Below are 20,175 nucleotides of genomic sequence, written 5' to 3'. Positions count from 1 at the left end.
CCTCATTAGATTCGTCTCGCAAAATAGACTAGGGGTATAGAATTGGTTTTGTCAGTAATCTACGTTTAATACTCCTAAATAGCAAGATTCTAGAGGAATATTTAATAGCCCGAAGGATCCAAACAAGCCCACATTCCAGAGGATCCAAACAAGCCCACAGGCGTAAAAGTGTTGTTTCGTGCTTTTGTGACGATTCACTAGTAGACGTCTAGACATGCCGTAAGAGGCAACATCAACATACTGAAACAGCCTGATTGTTTCAGACTTTCCGTTCACCTAAACTAGTAGTGCAGCATCATGAGAAACATCATACTCCATATACTAGTTAAAAAAAGAGGAAAATCCCGTGAAATTCAGTGTTGTCATTTGGCTTAAAGCATCATGAGAAACATCATACTCTCGACCAAACTCAGTCAAACTGACATGGCCTGGTCAAATGAACCGTGTAGCTGATTCTACCAATACAAGGGGAGAGAAACTGATGATAACACCATTCCCTCATGCACAACACTGCAAGTCTGCAAACAGAGGAGCAAGTGAAAACTGAAAGCTTAACAGCACATAAACCCAATGAATGATCCGTGTCATGCATACACCCAACGAGCTTCGTGGATCACAAGAATGGTCATCCAAAGAACCAACATATACCTATACAGCACAAAAAACTTTGAACAACAAAAGAACCATGAAATCCTTCCCTCCAATAATGCTACTACTCGACCTAATGGCTAGGTTTTACCTACCAATCATCTCCCTATCAGAACGGTAACCACATTGGTGATCAATAACATCATATCCCAGGCTGATCAATGATGATGATGATGAGTACTCAGGATGGATCGTAGGTTTATGAACTCAGGACTGAGACCTGTCTGATGTCGAGCTTCCAGTTCTTTCTACCTTGTTTGCAAATTCGGTTGAATTTGAGCCCTCTGCAATCGACTCGATATCCATGCTTCCTGTGCGACTCCTTCGGTTCCTCCGATCCTTTTGCACATGAAGATATGTTAAGCAAGAATTTTATTACTTACAGTATACAACAAGTTTGGTTTTTCAATCATTACCTCCCGGTATGGAACTTCTTCAGACTCAAGCATCCTAACAACTTGGCCCATCTTAGGTCTCTTTTCAGAGTCAGGATCAACACACCGTAACGCAACCAAAAGAGCCCGCTTAATAGCTCTAACAGTTGGTCTAACCTCTAGGATTGGATCAACCACTTCTTCTGCTCTCCGGTTTGCCACCATTATTTTGAGCCACTCGACAAGATTGACCTAAAGAAAGAAATTGGTTTTCATCTGAATAAAAATGTCTTTTTTGACTAACAGCAGTGCAGAAGCATAATGTTCATAAGAAGTTGTCAATACAAACTTACCAAAGGGCACAATACTAAACTATCATGTTTAAATGCATAAAAAATCAGCAACAGTACTAAAAAGATACTGATATTATAACAGGAACCAAACGATTACAAAACATGGATCAAAGTAATATTATGTACCTCATTGCCAGAGCGGCTGTAATCAACAGGTTCCCTTCCTGTCACAGTTTCCAACAAGAGAACACCAAAACTATAAACATCGCTCTTTTCATTCAACATGCCCGTGTTAGCATACTCAGGTGCAACATATCTAAATCAAGAAGAATGGATGAGAATTATTGTACTCCTTGAAATATGGCAAACAAAGGATGCAAATGAGTACAAATAATGGGTAGCTAGCAGAGGAAAATACCCAAATGTTCCCATCACTCTAGTAGTAATGTGGCTTTTATCAGACCCCAAAAGCTTGGCCAATCCAAAGTCAGAGACCTTGCCATTAAATTCCTCATCAATCAAGATATTGCTTGATTTTATATCTCGGTGCACAACTTTTGGTTCTATAGCTTCATGAAGGTAAGCTAGTCTGTGATCATGATTAACCCGCCAAAATATCATCAAACAAATTCCGACAACAGAAACAACATGTATCTTATAGACTGAGAAGCTGATGAAACTTACGCTTTTGCAGTGCCGATAACAACCTTCATACGATTTTCCCAGCTAAAAACACCATGCTGGCGCATAGCTCCATGAAGCCACTGCTCCAAGTTACCGTTATTCACAAATTCATACACCAACATCCTATTAAAAAACCATTGTCATATTATTTCTGTGATATACAATATATCCTAGAGCCTAAGATGCAACCACAAATTTCTAAACAGGTGATGCAAATTTGTTTAGCTCTTCCTTAAAAGACCAAGGGTTACGGATTTCATAAAGAGAAGAATCAACTCTTGCTAATCTGTGGAGGTGTACATATTTGTCATGGAAAAATGGTACCTAATATAGCATTCTGCCTCAACACAAAGAATTCATGATGCTCCAATGCAATTCATAGTTCATCATTTTCTGTTGACATCATAATCACTGTAAAATATATGGGCATGGAGTAGAAGTATTAATCAAAGGCTAACTCAACCCTCTATTTTTTATGGGAATTACTGTCAGGCTTTGCCCAACTCAACTCAACCCTCTATTACCTCACCGTTTATTCTTTTTGCAGCACCAGAGCTGGCAGGCTAATAATATTTTTTTTGACGCAAAAGGCTAATAATATTGCACTCCCTCTATTCCAAAATATAGGGCGTATTTTGTTTTGTTAGGACAAAACTTTGTTGCAATATTATAATATGATTTATGTGATACAAAAGTATAATCATAAGCAAGTACTTTTGAATATGAATCTAATAAATTTAACTTTGCGTCCTAAAAATTATATCATAATAGAGTAATCTTCGGTCAAAACCTTGTCCTAACGAAACAAAATACACCCTATATTTTCACACGGAGGGAGTACATGTTTTATGTGCCATAGATGTGCTTTGAAGCATGTGTCCGCATTACATGTTGGATTTGCGAGGATGAGGGAGCCCTGTAGGCAATTATCATCTGTATAGGATACATGAAAAATTAATTGGGCCAAATGCAGGAGCAGTCTAAGGAAGGTTGAAGATACAACTGAAAAGCTTAGGAGATACAGCAGGACAACTCTCACTTCATGTCTTCAGGAGAGCTATGTGGACATAGTAGAATGTAGTTTGTACAATCTAAAAAACAGTATAAAAGGGAATTTGCTAGTTTACTAAAAAGCATGACCTTATTTTTTTCATCTGTACATCTGAAAGGACAAAATTAAGGCCGCAGTTCCTTTAGTTGATCTATTAAGAATCATTCCGATAGTCCATACAAACTTAGGCAAAATCAGGTTAGCCTAGCATTACAAGTACATATATAAATAAAAAAAGAAACAGACAATTTTGTTACTAACTGACATTTCTGAAAAGAAACAACAGAGCAAGTGTATCATGTCTGGCACTTCACTTACCTATTCACTCCCTCAACACAGTAACCCAACAGCCGAACCAAATTCTTATGCCGGACATGGCCAATAGCCTCGACCTCCACTCTGAACTCCTTTTCTGCCTGCCCCCTGCAAACCCATCATGCAATGTAATTAAGTAAATGAGTAAGATTGTTAGAAACAGAGATCAGAGCAATAGCTAGCAGCCAATTGTGAGCTTACATATTGTTAAAGATCTTTTTGATAGCAACTTCAGTTCCATTCACTAGACGGCCACGATACACAACTCCATATCCACCCTCTCCAAGCACATTCTCCCTAGAGAAACGGTTGGTAGCAAGCTCAAGGTCACGCAAAGTAAACCAATGGCCCCAGCCGAGATGAGAGAACTCCGGGAGGCCAACCAGCGGCGACGCTGACACAAATGCTGCAGGAGAATACGGTTTCCTACCATGCCCTGTGCTACCATCTTCACCGGAATGCACACTACCAGCACGGTCAACATTGCAAACTGAGCTCCCCTGGCTCATGTTGTCAGGTTCCGATGACTTGCTCAGTGCCATATGCCCCAGCGTCTTCCCCGGCTCCCGGTTTGTGTGCTTGTCTTGCGGTGGGAAGCTAGGCTGCTCACGTTCATGCATTGTCTGCGCAAGGCTGCGGCCGCCAACCCTGTCAACCGGGATCTCCTTGGAGAAAATGGGGATCTGTGTTTGCCTCAAATTGTCCATTGTTCTCTTCGTCTTGCGGCGGGATGCCATCCAAATGCATATCATCAGCAGAATGGCAACTAGAAGAGCGACCACACCAATTGCAATCCAGACCCACAATGTTAGGCCAAGAACCGTCCTCCTCATCTCTGAACTCAAATCACTGGAACCCATAGTGGCCCCGTGCTCAATTCTTGTGTAGATTGGGAAATTTCAGTTGGACTGCATCAATGGGGATCCCCTAGTTGGCCTCAGCAAGTGTGGATGCACTCTTCTCCCTGCAGAATGAGAATGAGGCTCTTAAATGCATATGACTTAGTTGTTCTTGCATTGAAACAATCAAGCAAGTCCAGCTTATAAAGAAAAAAAATGTCACTTGAACTACGCCCTGCAAGGAAACCCAACAACGCACAATTCCTGCTCCACGCAGGAATTGCGCCCCAAGAGAAACGTACAGTATTTTTGGGACGGTGAGATGCATCGATGTAAGCAGAAAAAGATATGCAATTCGACAGCCAAAAGGAAAAAGGATATGAGGACTCCCAAAATTCTCTTTTGATCCCCAGTCTCATCAGTCATCACATGAGAAGAAGGTTAAAGCTTACCACTTTTGGCAATAGGACCTCCATCTGCTCATCCCTCAAGCAAAGAACCTGGAGCATCAAAAGGGAAAAGGAAAAAGAAAACCAAGAACCAGTGAGAAGTTAGGACCAAATCCCACACTTCGCCCTACTCCTGCCAACAACTTGAGATCACAGAAGCAGGCAAGAACAGCAACGATTGCCTCGCGAAACATGAACAAGAATCCAACCTGTGCCAGCAATGGCGATGGAAGTAACGCCCAAGACGGAGAGAGAGAGAGAGAGAGAGAGAGTAAAAGGGAAGGTGGTGGATGTTGCAGGTCTAGCATTAAAGGCTGGATCAGGGAGAAGTGAAGGAGAGATGGTGGGCTGGCAATTAAAGAAAGAAATGGTCCGGTAGATTGTTGGATGCAGCGGTGAAAATGGCTGTGGCGCTGTGCTGCTGCTGCTGCTGCAGCTGCAGGGGAAGAGAGGGAAGGGAAAACAATTTCGCTGGTCTGCAGGATAAGGTCAACTGACAGAATAGAATAACTGCATGCATAAGCATGACCGAATAAGCATGGATTCAGGCTGGCTGATCTGAGCCTGGGAGAGTGCGGCCACCACTCCCCCTCAATCCTCACCGAAATCCTCTGTTTGTTTAATCCACGAGCTCTGCCGTTTTGCTACACTTCTTGGCGTATCCCGCGTCACAGCTGTACGTCGCGGCCCATAAAATTCTCCTCCTCAGCCTTCCCCGGATCCTCTGCGGCTGCCCCTGCTGACACGGTGGCACTGCTGAGACCAAAATCTGCTTCTACTCTCTCTCTCTCTCTCAAAACTTTCATCCTGTGATCGAGTGACTACGAACAAATACGGAGTTTTTGCCACCGCCGCCTGCACGACGAAACGAGCGAAATCCGGAACGGGGCTCGTGATTGGGAACGTAGTAAAAGCAGGTACAATAACAGGCTATAAGTCAGATATAAACATATTTTAATGAGATAAATGAGTAGAGAGAAGGACAGCGGGTTATAAATTTATAGCCAACTGTAGCACGGACTCTAAGACACAGTGTGTGCATGACAGGTGGAACCAAGTATTAATAGTATAGTATGTAACTATTATATGAATGAGCTATTAGATTAGCTATAAATGAATCGGAGCTAGTCGTTGGCTATACTATTGAACTTGCTCTAAACAACCACAACTGTCAACAGCACGGCATGATGGCACTGCTACAGCATCATGAGACAGGTTGATGCAGACGATCACGTACCGCCCCGAAAGCAGGGCCCCATCGCCATCCCCGCAGGCGAACGTACCGGCCCGGGGACCAGACCATGCACCCCCGCGCGCGCGTAATAATGCGATGAAAACTGGAAAGGCGCGGACACCGGGACGACAGGGCCAGGCTTGCATGCCACAGCCAAAGCCCACCGGTGAGTGAGTGACAGCCGCAGCCGCAGCCGCGCGCGCCGCGGAAGCTGGCGGGCGGCGCGCCCCCCACAAACCCTCGCGCGACAACGCAGCATCGCCAACGCCAATGCCTGCCCACGGGCCACGGCCACCACGGCGGAACCCGAACGGATCGATCGTAACAGCAGCAACCGCGCCCGCCCGCTCGGCCGCGCGGTGATCATCCCGAATCATTGGCGCGGGTGGTCCACCGCGTGGGCGTGGGACGACACGCGGTTCGCTTGCATGTTTTAGAGCATGTATAATAGTGAGCTATAAATCTACTGTAAATTTAGATGAAGGAGAGATAGTAAAAAATTAAAAGTGTGGGCTCTCATGCAAGAGTTAGCTTATCACAAGCTCCAAGACAAATACATTAAATGTATAAATGAGAGATAGAGAGAAGAGAAGAAAAATATAGCCGACCTTATAGCTAATCTATGATATATGTTGGCTTTAAAATAAGCTAATAGTAGAAAATGAGCTATACTATCCTTGCTCTTAGATAACGAAGCGCCGCGCGCCGCTCGTATGCGCCTGGCTCGGCACCTACGCGCGGGGGTTGGTGGGTTGTTGGCTGGGTGCGGCAGTTTGTCTTTGGGACTTCTTTCGGCACGAACCGTGTGTAGCGAGGAGAGGAACAGTTCGGATCGACGTGTGTTTTGTGTCGAGCGCTGAGTGCCTTTTTGAACGAGAAACCGAAGGGGTGTCAGATGCTTCTCTAGCCGCTCGGTCCATCTAGCTTTGCTAGCGTTGAGTATTACTGGTTTGGGATCCTCTTATTTACTCGAGTCACTGATATATAAGATACACTACAGTTTTTTTTTTAGTTTTTAGTTTTATTTGGAGAATGCACGTGTCGCCTCGCTCTAGGGCGACACGGGCGGCGACACACCCCACTGTCAGCCCCCCTCCCTCGCCGCCGCCCGAGCAGCCGCCGGCAAAGCCGGGCGGTGGCAAGGACAGCGGCGGCGGGGCCTTCTTCTCCCTCGCACCTCTACCCGGCGGATGGAGCTTCGACGGAGAATGGATGGAGGGACGGAGACAGTGGTCTTCAGTGCCGCCGGCGGCTGGAGGCGATTGATCCGATGCCGATGGAGGTAGATATGGCCCCCTCGTGGCTAGGTCAGGAGGGAGCGGCACCGGCCGCGCCGCATCGAAGGCCGGCGGATGAGGTCAAGCTGTCGGTGGAGGAGGCCGTGGCGCCGGCGGAGGTGGTTGCGGCACAGACGGAAGAGGCGAACGAGGTGGCGGTGGTGAGTGGTGGTGGAGGCGGTGGAGTCCAGGGTAGAATGGCTAGATCTGGGAGGCTGCGGCAGACGGCGGGGTTTGTGTGGTGGTGGCGGCGGCGGCTGGCGATGCTGGTGGCGGTTCCGGCGATAGCCGGCACAGTGAGCCTGCTGGTCGCGGCATCGCCCTGACCTTCGAGTGTTGTCGCGTGGTCGACTAGCAGCAAGAGATGGAGGCGGGAAAGGAAGAGACTGGCAAGGCGTCGGCGACGACTGTGACTATGGACTGCGGCAGCGCGGCCGACGTAGTAGCGGCTGCGACGAAGAAGGAGAAGTGAGGGGATCCAATGGCAGCAGGATGGAAGGCGGCGGCAAGGATGGCGACGGCGGGCAGGACTTGGTCACGACGGAGGCGGATCCGGCCCCCTGGAGGACGGATCTTGTGTGGGGCGAGCTTGCGGCGGTGGCGGCGCTGCGGAGCTCGCAGCGACGGTGTCAGCGGCAACGACGCAGAGCTCATGGCGATGGTGGCGGCGGCGGCTGGACGGCGGTGAACAACACGGTGGCTGGTCGACGGCAACGGCGCTACCGGCTGTTGTGGCAACGGGGTGCGCTCGCGGTGGCGATGGTCGCAGCAGTGGCTGGACGGCGGCGAGGGGGCTGCGGCCAGTCAGCGGCGAGGTGGCCGTCGGCAGCAGCGGCTACGGTGGTAGTGACCGTGTGTACGGTCGGAAGAGGCATGGCGGTCTCGGACAGCTAGCCGGGGGCATGGCAGATGGCCGTACCTGAGCCAGCGCGGCAGTGATTGGAGGGGTCGGAGGCCGCCTTGGCACAGAGAGGTACATCCGATGGCAGTGGAGGCCGGCAAGGCGCGAGAGGCGCGGCCGGCGGCGAGGAAGCCGGACTGGCGCGAGAGGCGCAGCCGATGGCGAGAGGCCGGACTGGCGCGAGAGGTGCGTCCGGTGGTGGAGGAGGCCGGCACGGCGCGATGAGGCGCGGTAGGCGGTAAAGGAAGCGACCACGGTGCGAGGAGGAGCTGCCGGGGGGATGTGGCACGGTTTTCGGCGCACGAAGGCTGGTCGACCGGGGGGGCACCGGTGCAGTGGTCCCACATGTCAGCAGAGGTTGAGTAGTGGTGGAGCATTGGTGCGTCAGCCGTGGACCTGCAGGTGATGAGCGGCAGGTGAAAACCCAGCCCGGCCTTGGCCGTACCGACAAACTATGGTTCATTCCTCCTCCTGAGGGCGTTGTTGTGCCATCTCATCCCTCAAGGGTGTTTGCCGGGTGAAAGCCCAGTCTTGGCTCTTTTGTGTCCCTGAACGGACAGACGGCGGCGGTGGTTTTCCGTCGCTTCTCTCCTTGGAGACGTCGTTTAGGCATCCCCTTATCGAAACCACTCGAAAGATTGGTGCAAGCACACTTTAGCTAGAGTTGGGTTTTGTGTTGGTTGTAAGGACGTTTTTGGGCGTTCTCGTCTGTGTTCCTTTGTGGGCCTAGCGGCGCTCGGTCATGCTTAGCGGCGGCCGGTTCGGTACTAGTCTTCTCCCGGACCTGTGTATTGAGGCTGTCGGTGTGTGGGTGGTGGTATATTTTTTTTTCATTTTTCCTGGTTACGACCCTCTAGGGTTGTAATCTTGTATTTTTTTACTCTATCAACAAAACTTCGCATCGTCTCGTACGAATCGTTAAAAAAATATAGATACATGTGTCAGTGACCTACATTAAAAAAGAAAAGTAGGTAAGAGAATCCTCTTTCGAGTATTACCTTGTTAGTAGTAGTTTTAACTTACAATTTTTGTTAGTTAGGTTACAATGGAAAAAATTACTCTCTCTATTTCAAAATATATATACTTGTTTTGGACCCCGATAACGGTTTAGAACTAAGGTAGCTTGATATCAGGATAGAAGCAAGATTATGAGTACAAGATGGAAATAGGGATTTGTATACATATACTAGATCAAACATTTATATGTATAGCTGTGCAATGTGTCATAATGATTTACAGAAGGAGAACAAGCTAGCTATTCCAGCCTTCTAACTAGTTTTTTTTTTTTGTCGAAACTAATGCGGTGACTTGTAGTTGGCGGCTAACTTTGGGTTTCCTCCTAGCTGGTCTTCGATGTAGCCCGTGGTTGTGGCTTATTATTCCATGCCCTTCTCTTCTAACGGACTTTGTATTTATACATGTAGGTAACCCCTCATCCAGATAGAACTCGAGGACTCTAAGTAGACTACGGGCAGACAAAACCTTGTAGTATCCATATCGGAGTCTGGCATCTCATCTCAGCGGGAAAGGAATATCGACCTTATCTGTAGAATCTAACAAATTTGGATAGACCCTTTCGTATGATATTAAGTATATGGTATTTCCGGTGAACAAGTATAGGAGGTATACAGATTTGTAACACTGATAACTTTATAGGATGTTTAGCTAGGTCAAAATATTCCCTTTTGTTATTTCAGTGGTCAATTCTTAAATTGATCGTAATTTCTCCGTCCTAAAATGTAAGTATTTTTAAGATGGACACGGATATTTTAGAAGCATGAGTAGATAATTAGGACAAGGTTGTGTTTGGTTGACAAGAGAAAATAAGTAAATAAATTAATTGGAGAATTACTATAATTGGTTGAGAGGAGGTGGTAGATGAAAAAATAGCTTTATTTTGAAACAAGACACTATGCTAGCAACAATTTGTGACTGAAGTAGTATTTATATTCCAAACACCTGATTGGCTATGGAATAATTGAAATGATGGGAATCATCAAAATTATTGTAGAAATGCTTATATTGTTGTACAAAATTTGATTGTGAAAATCTTTTATATTTTGAAACAGACAAAAACAAAGAAAGTATTCCCTCCGTCCTAAAATATAATAAAATATAAGAATCTAGGATAGGATAGGATATTTCCTAATACTATGAATCTGTCTAGATTCGTAGTACTAGAAAACGTCTCATCCTGTCCCTAGGTTCTTATATTTTGGGACAAAAGGAGTATATGATATGTTTACGATGCCACAACTTCAGTAATTTATTGTTACAAATACGAGTGATCAAAATTTCAAATAACGTAAATTGCATTGTAGTATATGAAGTTATTAGGTGATGCAAATTACTACATAAATTGTAAAACACTCATTTTGGAGCACAAACTTAATTGGTGTGTGAACCTACCAGAAACATAACACGACTAATCTTATTTATTTAGGCTGTGTTTAAATCCAGGGGGTAAAGTTTTGGCGTATCACATCAGATATACGGACACACATTTGAAGTATTAAATGTAGTCTAATAACAAAATAAATTACAGAATCTGCCTGTAAATCGCGAGACGAATTTATTAAGCCTAATTAATCGTCATTAGTAAATATTTACTGTAGCACCACATTATCAAATCATGGCGCTTAGGCTTAAAAGATTCGTCTCGTAATTTACACGCAATCCGTCTAATTATATATATATATATATATATATATATATACACACTATGTATGTGTCTAAACATTCGATATGATAATGTGTAAAATTTTAGTAAACATAGCTACTTTTGATCACACGCTACTTTTGATCAGAATGCTACTTTTGTGTGAGAAGTAATTGTACAACAAATCACTAAAATATATACATATCCAGTACCCCATATGCAACGGGGACAAAGATTCCGGAGTATGTGAGAGTACATCACATCATGGCCGGCATAAGCATGCGTGTCGTGGTGCTGCACTGCTGGTGGACGTTACTGTGTGCGTGAACGACGCCGATGGCGGCCTCCATGCGGACCATGCTGTAGCTGCATCGATGCCCTGGCTGGCTGGCTGGCTGGCGTGGTGTGGTGTGGTGCGATGTGAATGACGGTACCACTGCTACCGGCCGTCTCATCACTTCATCCGCTAGCTAGCATGCTTGCTGCATGCACAGGACGGTTTGGTGTTAGCACGCATGTTATGTCTCGACACACATTATTGGTCCGGCCGGCGCCCATGGCGTAGCTGTTCTTTCATCACACGCTGACACACACCTCCGAGCCAATGACTAGCAACATGAGGGGGACTATGCCGGGTTGGCAACAGAGCGACACATAAACCACGCACAGGATTCATTGGGGATCGATGTGACGGATCTGTTCCGCGAGTATAATCCGGGATCGGGAATGTACGTGTACGTCTGCGCGCGGCCAGCTCATCATACAGATACGCCGCGTCCTTGTCATCAAGGAGGAAAATACACGTCCCGATAACACGTTCCCGACACAGACGGCTAGGTAAGCATGTTGGTAGTAGTATCTGTTAAAACCAGGGGCAATAATATGACAATTCTCCGGCCATCTGAGGCACCGAGCTGTACAGCACAGACGCTTCTCACAAGTATACGAGGTTAAGGCCATTCCCAACCTAATAACTAGAATAATGTCCATAGCATTAAATAAGTTGTCATCTAGAATAAAAAAATGATGTAGCAAGTGAATAAATGAGGAAAGAGAAGGAAACCATGTCTTGCATGAGACTTGGTTTCTACACAATATCCAAGACATCATGTGAGATAAGTAGCATTAAATTTAAACATGGAATAGTGGTGTTTGCATTGGAAGAGTAGTGTCTATTAGTAGTTTCTTGATGATGTGGAGTTTATAGAAATTATTTCTAGTGTCTTGGGTTGGAAATGGCCTAAGAGCTCGAGTCCTTGCCTCCCTCAGAGAAAAAAAAGGCAACATTTGTATTATCACTAGTTTTTTCAATTTTGTAAGGATATCATTTCAATGATAGTTTTAGTGATATTTTTTAAATTTCTAATGATAGTCTTGTACCTTTTGCTTTGTTAAGTTTAATCAAGTTTATAAAAAAAAATTAGCAACATTTATAATATTAAATTAGTTTTTATTAAATCTAACATTAAATATATTTTGATAATATGCTTGTTTTATGTTAAGAATATTACTATATTTTTCTATAAATTTGATCAAACATACAAAATTTCGAACATAAAAAAGTCAAATGATTTATAATATGAAATGGAGGGAGTAATAACGATTTTAAACTTGTAATTACTCCAAAGGGGAACTAGTACTAGTACTACTCCCTCCGTCTCAATATGTAACAAGTTTTGGCATTCAAAATTTGTTAAAAATGTTGCAACCTAGTACAACTTTTACCACAAATCTACCAGTTCTACGCCTTATCAGTGAAAGAGAAGAAAAGAATAGAGTACTAGTTTGTATTGCCGTCTGTGCTTTTGCCGCCTACCAGTTTAAATTTTGATTTGCGTGTGAGTGGGTTTTTACTGTGTTTACCCAGCTTTCTGGCGGGTAGTATCGTCTTTTTGCTACTTTCCTTAATACTTGTGCACAAGCTTAAAACTTGTTATATATTGGGATAGAGGGAGCAGTAACTATTAAGGCCCTCTTTGAATTGGAGGAAAAAAATGGAGAAAAACAAATAAATTGAAATCCTACGCTATTCATGCCTTTGATTCGTAGGAATGAGAAAAGGAAAATGTAGGAAACTTTCCTATTCTTACGATTCTGGAGGAAAAATGAAGAAAATTTAACATCCACTCTAAGCTATTTACTGAGTCTATCCCTTTCATAGATTCCTGCGGTTCAATCAAACAGGCATTTCTGTGTTTTTCTTATGTTTTCCTTTTATAATTATGTGTTTTTTTATATTCCTCCGTTTTTTTAATCCTACGATTTAAAAGGCCCTAATAGTATCGAGTATTTAAGCTCAAGATCACTTCCACTGTTTGGTCTTCACCTCCTGGACGATCATAGTATAGGCGCGCCCAAGTTCTTTCATAGCCTCTGGTTGAGCGATCTGAATGAAAATGTAAAAATTCCCTTGTTAACTACACACACATCACGCATGAACTCGCAAAGCGGCCGGAACTGCAACGCCATGGGCCATGGCACGGTGTGACGTTGTCATGGACTCACGGTGCCTCATGGGCCTAGCGCTGGGCCTTTATTAATGGGCTTGAACTTCCTTCAACTATTTTGCTGATACGGGTACGGGCATTGCATTTGCACCGTTCTGTCCAGTGCGTTCTCTCTTGCTGTGCACGAAAGAAATTCCATTTCCTAGATTTTCTTTAATAATGCGTCCATTTTGCCTTGTAAACATTACACGGTTCAGCGTGAGAAGAAGGCGTGGATCGGGTGAATAATAAGGAAATAAATTCTTTTAATAGGTTTTCTAAGTACAACAGTGGAATCTGTAACTGTAATATAAACATATCCTGCCTGCCGCTAGAACTGGGACGTACGAAGCTGCATCACCGTGCTTCTGAGTTTTCTGACGAACACTAAAAACAGATGGGGCACCTCAGCCTTTTGCCGAGCTATAGCTAGCTAGCGTGTTGCATAGCGCGGCAGGGGATCCATCGATCGAGGTGTTCGTCGCGAATTTAAATCTTTGCGTGCATGTCTCAGCACCCAACGCACCGCGGCGCACCCCTCTCTCAACTAATTCTTGAACTGCAACGGCTGTAGAGAAATTTTCGCCACCCTGAAGTGTAGGCGATCATGTTGACATGCTCATCAGAGACACCGTCGCGATCAGGACGCCGGCGAGCGCCACCGCCGCCCTGCCGCTGGCCATCGTCGCCGGTGCGGCGCCGACGTCGCCGTAATCAGGAGGGGAGTTTGACCCGAAGCCGCCGGGAGGGGACATTGAGCCGTAGTCAGGAGGGGTCGTGGATCCACCGTAGATCGGCGTCCCGGTGTCCGGCGTGGTCGGTGTTGGTGTCATCGGGGTGGTCGGCGTCATCGGGGTTGGCGGCGGCAGGGTGGTCGGGGACGGCGGGGGCAGCATGTTCTGACCACCACCGCTGCCGTTGCAAAACAAAAAAAAGTTCAGTCGTTGTTGCAAAAAGAAAAAAAGAAAAAAAAGAACACATATTTTCTTTCAAAATTTGTTTGAATTGGCACGAAATCGAAATCTTACCTCGAGGCTGAATACTGGCACGACCCTGAACCTGCATGGGTGAAAGACGAGCAGACTCGTCAGGAAGTTGTGACCACATGGATTCAAGTGTTGCTGAGTCGGGACGCTGATGAGCTTACTCGGATCGGTGTTGGTGATGGTGGCCGTGCCGCCGAAGTCGCAGCTGGTGGCGACGGGGTTCTTCTGGTAGTAGCTGTTGAAGGCGTAGGAGGCGTGGTCGTGGACGGTGTCCGGGTTGAAGCAGCTCCCGCCGGGCTGGATCGCCGAGCAGTCCGCGCCGTAGCCGCAGGCGTAGTCCAGCGCGACCTGCAGCGCCGTCGGGCTCGCGCTCTGGCTCGCCACGCACCACGATCCTCCACCGCCGCCACCGCCGCCGCCGCCTGCGGTCGCCAGGGATGGGAACGCGGAGGGCGAGCTGCTCATCGGCATCGTGCTCGGGGAGGTGGAGGCGGACATGGGCGTGGTCACCGTGGGGTACGACGGCTTCGCCACGGAGACGGTGGCCAGGCCCCTGCGCGCGCTCGCGCCACGGGCTGACGCATCACCGGCTGCTTCTGCTCCGTGGTGCTCTGCTCCTGTCGCGATCAAGCGAAATTGGTAAGGTTGGAAAAAAAAACCATATATGTATGGGATGCTTTTACATGTCAAGCCACAAATTTTCATGTGAAAGAAATCCACGCAAAACATTCCTGTTTATCATTTTGTTCAAATACCAAGACATACTAAAATTATTCCATAGAAGATGTTTTCATACTAGAAGTACACCACCGACAAGAACAAATATAAATGGTGCAGCTAACATCAACATCAAATTCAATCATATTCCTATACGGAGCATCGACCTACGCTCGTAGAGTACAAAACGAAGATTGAACAATCAAACAAATATTCCAACAACTCACCACCGCAGAAGGCGAGAAGAAGAACAAGGAGGCCCAAGTAAGCCATGCCGATATCTATTCCAAACAAGGCAGCAGAACGGCCTGACGATCTGACCTGAGCTGACGGCGAAGTGTAAAGTAGGGCCTTGCTTTCCCTGCGGCGATGGCGTATATATACATGACGCGGGAACAGCCGAATCACAGGTTCCTTGGGCAACAGGGAGAGAGAGAGAGGGAATAAGAGGAAACTTGGGGAGGGGAGTCCGGGAGCTTTGCAGGAGCACGCAATGAAAAAAATGGCAAAGAAATCCGCCGGGGGAAAGTAAAAGAAGGCTTTGGTCGATCGATCAAGGTGGAGGGAGATCTAGCCGGGGAGGAAAAGCAAACGCAGCTTGGGCGAGAGGAGGGCCGGAGGAGGAGTAGTAGTACTTTGGAGGTGAAAGAATTCTTCATGTCGGCCGCGTTCGTCGACTCGAGCGCAAACCGGAGCCCATCATGATGGCGATGGCCGCATCGGGATCGCAGCGAATATTTGGCTTTGCCGGTTTTTATATGCGTAGGCGGTGTACGAGGTTCAGATAAATATGCGGTGAACGGGTTTCGATCAGAGCGTAGTTCAGGAAATGGTTGGTGTTTTGCCGTTTTCATAGTTGGTCTTTGTATTTCTTTTTTGTGGTTCTCAAATCGTGGCTTTGGCTTAGGATCCACACCTTAATGATGGAATGATGATTATATTCGAGGCGGTTAATAATTTCTTGAGCAAAAGGTAATTATATAATGTAGGGCTAGAGACCATTGTTTTTGTAGGAGTATCAGCTTAATATGAGCTTTCATATTGTTAAATTTCATTGGTCCTGTTAAGTTGGCGCTTTTGTGGACTGCCATCATTTTTTTTCTCCAAAGATACGAGTAACAGGGTTAAAAACCGATTACATGGCCTTTTTCTTTCGAGATGTTAACCAATCACCTCTTGCACAACAGAAAAGGCAGATAGGGTTGAGGTAAACCGACAAAGTTGTAGAATTTAGTAAACAAAGATATCAAAGTTAACATCCAATTAATAAAAAACTTTGACATACAAAACAAATATAGCGTAAAGTTGAGAGAAAATTAATCATATGCTAGTTAAAAAAAGAGAGGGGAGAGATAGGGAGTGGATTCTAATCCCTCGAGAGGGGCCCCTCGTATATCTTTTTCTTCCAAATTCGATACAAATAGTTGTGAAAAATTCTGAAAAAAAATTGACAATGTAGAGTATAATGATACCTACTAGTCCACCAAAATTCATGTTCAAATTCGATCTACACATCGAGAAACAAAAAAGACAAATTTAGATATAAACAGTACGCTACTATTCATACGCTGAATTTGTCTTTTTTATATCTCGACGTGTGAGTTGAGTTTGGACTTAAGATTTTATGAAGTTGTATATATGTGTTGTATGAATGTTGTCAAATTTTTCCAAAATTTTTTAGAACCGTTTAGATGGTTTTTGAGCAAACGAGGGAACATCCCCTGGAGGGATTAGAATAGTTTCCTGGGAGAGATAGGCATGTGTGTCTCTCACGTAAAACAAGCCTTGACTGGTCTTCCTCACTTCAAGAAGATCGTTTTTTTTTTGGTTGCTAAGATCTACAATATGTTACTAATATTTTGCATTTTAAGTATCTTTCGTCAGTGATTCCATTATCTATTTGTGTACATGCAAATGGCCCGATTTTTTTTAAAGACTTCAGGATAATTCTTTTTATGTTTTTAAGTTGAAATTGCATGATCAGAATTCAGAACGGTGTTGTTGGCAGAGCCAGACAACCTGGGCAGTGGGCAGTGATGGCGATGGTGAGGCGGAGAACTTCAACTTTCCACACGATGCGATGCTTTTACTGTAACCATGGAACTTCAACTATACACAAGTAAAAAGTTTGTCACCTGGGGGAAGAGGCTCCTCTCAGTTTTCACTTCTCGGTTATCTCTGCAAGATGCTGTTTTGGTTCCCTTTTTGCCTTTTCGCTGTTCCCGCACAGCCGCAGTCTGCACAAATCATGGCTAAAGCGCTGAGATTAAGCTTTCTGTTTGTCGAGCCTATGCACTTGGGCTGTGTGCCAGTGAACAGAAAGAGATCGAGCTACTCCAGTAGACAGTTGTTAGCTTCACTGTTTCAGTGCTCGGCTTAGTGAAGACCATGGTGGACAAGGCATCTAGCCAAGGAGTACAATCTATCTACACTTCGTCAGTTTGGAATGTTTCTTTCTGGGCTTTAGGGGTGATTGAATTGATGCATGGAAAGCGATGGTATGGCACATATTGGTTTGGTTTCTAATAGACGTAAGATAGATTCAATTCGAACTAACATGGTGGCCCGCGCAGATTGCGCGGCTAGCATCATTATATTTTCTCTCATATAAAAGCATATATCTTTTCTCATTATATTATTATAAAATATATTACAATGACAACATAATTTTAAATTTTGCAATAACTTTTCAAAACTACTAATGTGTAATAACTACTCTAGTCTCCTCTTCTAATATTTCTTATTTTTTAATTCTGAATTTCAGCTATTTCTAAATTGTATTTCTATATGTACTCTGCCTTTTCTTTTTCTCTGATTAATGTGAGAATTTCTAGGCCATGAGAGCGAACGTGGAGGCTCCTTTTTATTCCGAATTTTAGTTGGTTTTAAATTCCAATATGAACTCTATACTCTACTTCTAATATTCCTTATTTTTTAATTTCAAATTTCTATTTTTTACTTAATTGTATTTCTATATGGACTCTATACTCTACTTCTAATATTTCTTATTTTTAATTCCGAATTTCAGTTATTTCCTAATTGTATTTCTATATGGACTCTATACTCTACTTTTAATATTCCTTATTTTTAATTCCGAATTTCAGTTATTTCCTAATTGTATTTCTATATGGACTCTAGTCTCCTCTTCTAATATTCCTTATTTTTTAATTCCGAATTTCAGCTATTTCTAAATTGTATTTCTATATGGACTATAGTCTCCTCTTCTAATATTCCTTATTTTTTAATTCCGAATTTTAGCTATTTCTAAATTGTATTTCTATATGGACTCTGCTTTTTCTTTTTCTCTGATTAATGTCATCAGAGCAAACGTGGAGGATTCTTTTTTTTTCCAAATTTTAGTTAGTTTTAAATTCCTATATGGACTCTATACTCTACTTCTAATATTTCTTATTTTTTAATTTCGAATTTCTATTTTTTTTCTTAATTATATTTCTATATGGACTCTATAATCTACTTCTAATATTCTTTATTTTTAATTCAGAATTTCTATTATTTCCTAATTATATTTCTATATGGACTCTATACTCTACTTCTAATATTCCTTATTTTTAATTCCGAATTTCTATTATTTCCTAATTGTATTTCTATATGGACTCTATACTCCTCTTCTAATATTTCTTATTTTTTAATTCCGAATTTCAACTATTTCTAAAGTGTATTTCTATATGGACTCTAGTCTCCTCTTTTAATATTACTTATTTTTTTAATTCTGAATTTTAGCTATTTCTAAATTGTATTTCTATATGGACTCTGTTTTTTCTTTTTCTCCGATTAATGTGAGAATTTCTAGACCATGAGAGCGAACGTGGAGGCTCCTTTTTCTATTTCTTTAATTATAGAGATAATCCATTGTATACCACTGAGTTTGTCATAGGTCTACAATTTGCCACTGACTTTGTCACGTTCTATAATATGCCATCGATTTTTGCTTAACTTCTACGATTTACCACCGCCATCCGGTTAGTCTCCGTTAGTACTGTACACTTTCATCCAAATGACCAAAATACCCCTGAGACAAAAACTTTCAAATTTTGGATAAAAATTCTGAAATGTCAGACTTTAAGTTTTTGGACAAATTTTGAATGTTTACAATCTTATGTTTATAATATGGTATTTCGGAATTTTTGTCCACATTTTGGAAGTTTTATCCCAGGGGTATTTTGGTCATTTGGACAAAATTGTACAGTACTAACGGAGACTAACTGGACGGCGATGGTAAATCATAGAAGTTAAGTAAAAGTCGATGGTATATTATAGAACGTGACAAAGTCAGTGGCAAATCGTAGAGCTATGACAAACTCAGTGGCATATAATGGATTGTCTCTTAATTATATAATAGATTTGGACTGTCAAGTTTTCAGATCCACATCAAAGGCCTCTTATAGTACGGAAGTGTTTTGAAGGCCCAGAATGTTTTGAGAGTTTTTGGGCCCAGATCTAGCCCAACCAGTGGCCCACACGAAACATGATTACCAGGAAGGTTAAGGGCTTTCGGATTGGTATTATTTTAAACCATGGTAAAATCGATAAATATATGACTACATTTAGTTTGTTACCAATATTAATAATGCATATGAAATTTTGGCAACAACACATATACTTATTCTACCAAAACCTGACATGTTCAAATCACTACCATGGTCAAAAATTTTAGCAAGTTAGCCTCATGGTCTAAGTGGGCATTTTGTAGTTTATATGTACTTCTATATTTTTTTTTTCTATACACAGAGATAGTACGAGATTGCTCATTCGCGCATACGTGCGACATCAGCAGGTCGCGCGTGTTTTGCATTTCGTCTGCGATTTTGCTATATCTCACTCGAAAGATTTTTTCTTATCTCTCACTCGATTTTCTCACTCAAATTTACAGTGCATTTTCTTGTAAATTACAGTGTAATTTATGAAACTTACATTGTAACTTTTGTAAGTTACACTGTAATTTTTGAATCTTCGCATGTAAATTTTAAATTTTGTATTGGATTTGGTCTTTTTCTTGAGGATATGGTAATTTAGTGTCCATTATGGTGTTTCTTAATTGCTTTTTGCTTTTTATTATATCTATCGGATTTTAATCTAAAGATTAAAAATATGTATGATACAATCGTAAAAATCTTTCGAAAGATGTATAGGTACTCCCTTTCGTCTGCAGCGTCTCCACTTCGTGCGTGTTCTGGGCCTGCAGACGTGGACTCCCATGCATATATATGCAAGCAAAAGACAAACTTAATTAGTACTTCCTAA

General features: G+C 43.5%; 2 protein-coding genes across 3 annotated transcripts; both read right to left on the bottom strand.

Moving 5' to 3' along the window:
* Window positions 1-537: 537 nt before the first annotated feature.
* LOC4326674 (probable receptor-like protein kinase At2g42960) lies at window positions 538-4,933 on the bottom strand. Its single transcript, XM_015755331.3, has 9 exons — window positions 4,863-4,933; window positions 4,657-4,704; window positions 3,567-4,329; window positions 3,369-3,473; window positions 2,000-2,122; window positions 1,734-1,904; window positions 1,502-1,631; window positions 1,065-1,274; window positions 538-987 (listed from the first exon to the last, which is right to left on the bottom strand). The coding sequence occupies exons 3-9, from the start codon at window positions 4,223-4,225 to the stop codon at window positions 856-858; spliced, it is 1,530 nt and encodes a 509-aa protein (XP_015610817.1). The 5' UTR covers window positions 4,226-4,329; window positions 4,657-4,704; window positions 4,863-4,933; the 3' UTR covers window positions 538-855.
* Window positions 4,934-13,456: 8,523 nt separating this feature from the next.
* On the bottom strand, window positions 13,457-15,642 carry LOC4326673 (PLASMODESMATA CALLOSE-BINDING PROTEIN 3). Of its 2 annotated transcripts, none has more exons than XM_015777740.3 (4): window positions 15,141-15,642; window positions 14,358-14,813; window positions 14,239-14,269; window positions 13,457-14,122 (listed from the first exon to the last, which is right to left on the bottom strand). In XM_015777740.3, exons 1-4 carry the CDS (start codon window positions 15,184-15,186, stop codon window positions 13,816-13,818), a joined length of 840 nt encoding a protein of 279 aa, XP_015633226.1. In that variant the 5' UTR covers window positions 15,187-15,642; the 3' UTR covers window positions 13,457-13,815. The 2 variants fall into 2 exon arrangements, with proteins under 2 accessions (XP_015633226.1, XP_015633234.1); XM_015777748.3 differs by having other exon boundaries at window positions 14,358-14,807; window positions 15,141-15,513.
* Window positions 15,643-20,175: the final 4,533 nt, after the last annotated feature.

Source organism: Oryza sativa, chromosome 1 (genome assembly GCF_034140825.1).
Source record: "Oryza sativa Japonica Group chromosome 1, ASM3414082v1".
Classification (NCBI taxonomy): Eukaryota; Viridiplantae; Streptophyta; class Magnoliopsida; order Poales; family Poaceae; genus Oryza; species Oryza sativa.
This window is presented reverse-complemented; position numbering and strand designations above follow the sequence as displayed.

What these genes read in the sequence shown, in the direction of transcription:
- LOC4326674 (XM_015755331.3), bottom strand. Translation starts at nt 4,225, where the DNA reads ATGGGTTCCAGTGATTTGAGTTCAGAGATGAGGAGGACGGTTCTTGGC. An exon ending in AAAAAGATCTTTAACAATAT is followed by an intron (nt 3,474 to 3,566) that starts GTAAGCTCACAA and finishes ATGGGTTTGCAG; the next exon opens with GGGGCAGGCAGAAAAGGAGT. An exon ending in TGTGTTGAGGGAGTGAATAG is followed by an intron (nt 2,123 to 3,368) that starts GTAAGTGAAGTG and finishes GTTTTTTAATAG; the next exon opens with GATGTTGGTGTATGAATTTG.
- LOC4326673 (XM_015777740.3), bottom strand. Translation starts at nt 15,186, where the DNA reads ATGGCTTACTTGGGCCTCCTTGTTCTTCTTCTCGCCTTCTGCGGTG. An exon ending in CATCACCAACACCGATCCGA is followed by an intron (nt 14,270 to 14,357) that starts GTAAGCTCATCA and finishes TCACCCATGCAG; the next exon opens with GTTCAGGGTCGTGCCAGTAT. An exon ending in TGCCAGTATTCAGCCTCGAG is followed by an intron (nt 14,123 to 14,238) that starts GTAAGATTTCGA and finishes TTGCAACGGCAG; the next exon opens with CGGTGGTGGTCAGAACATGC.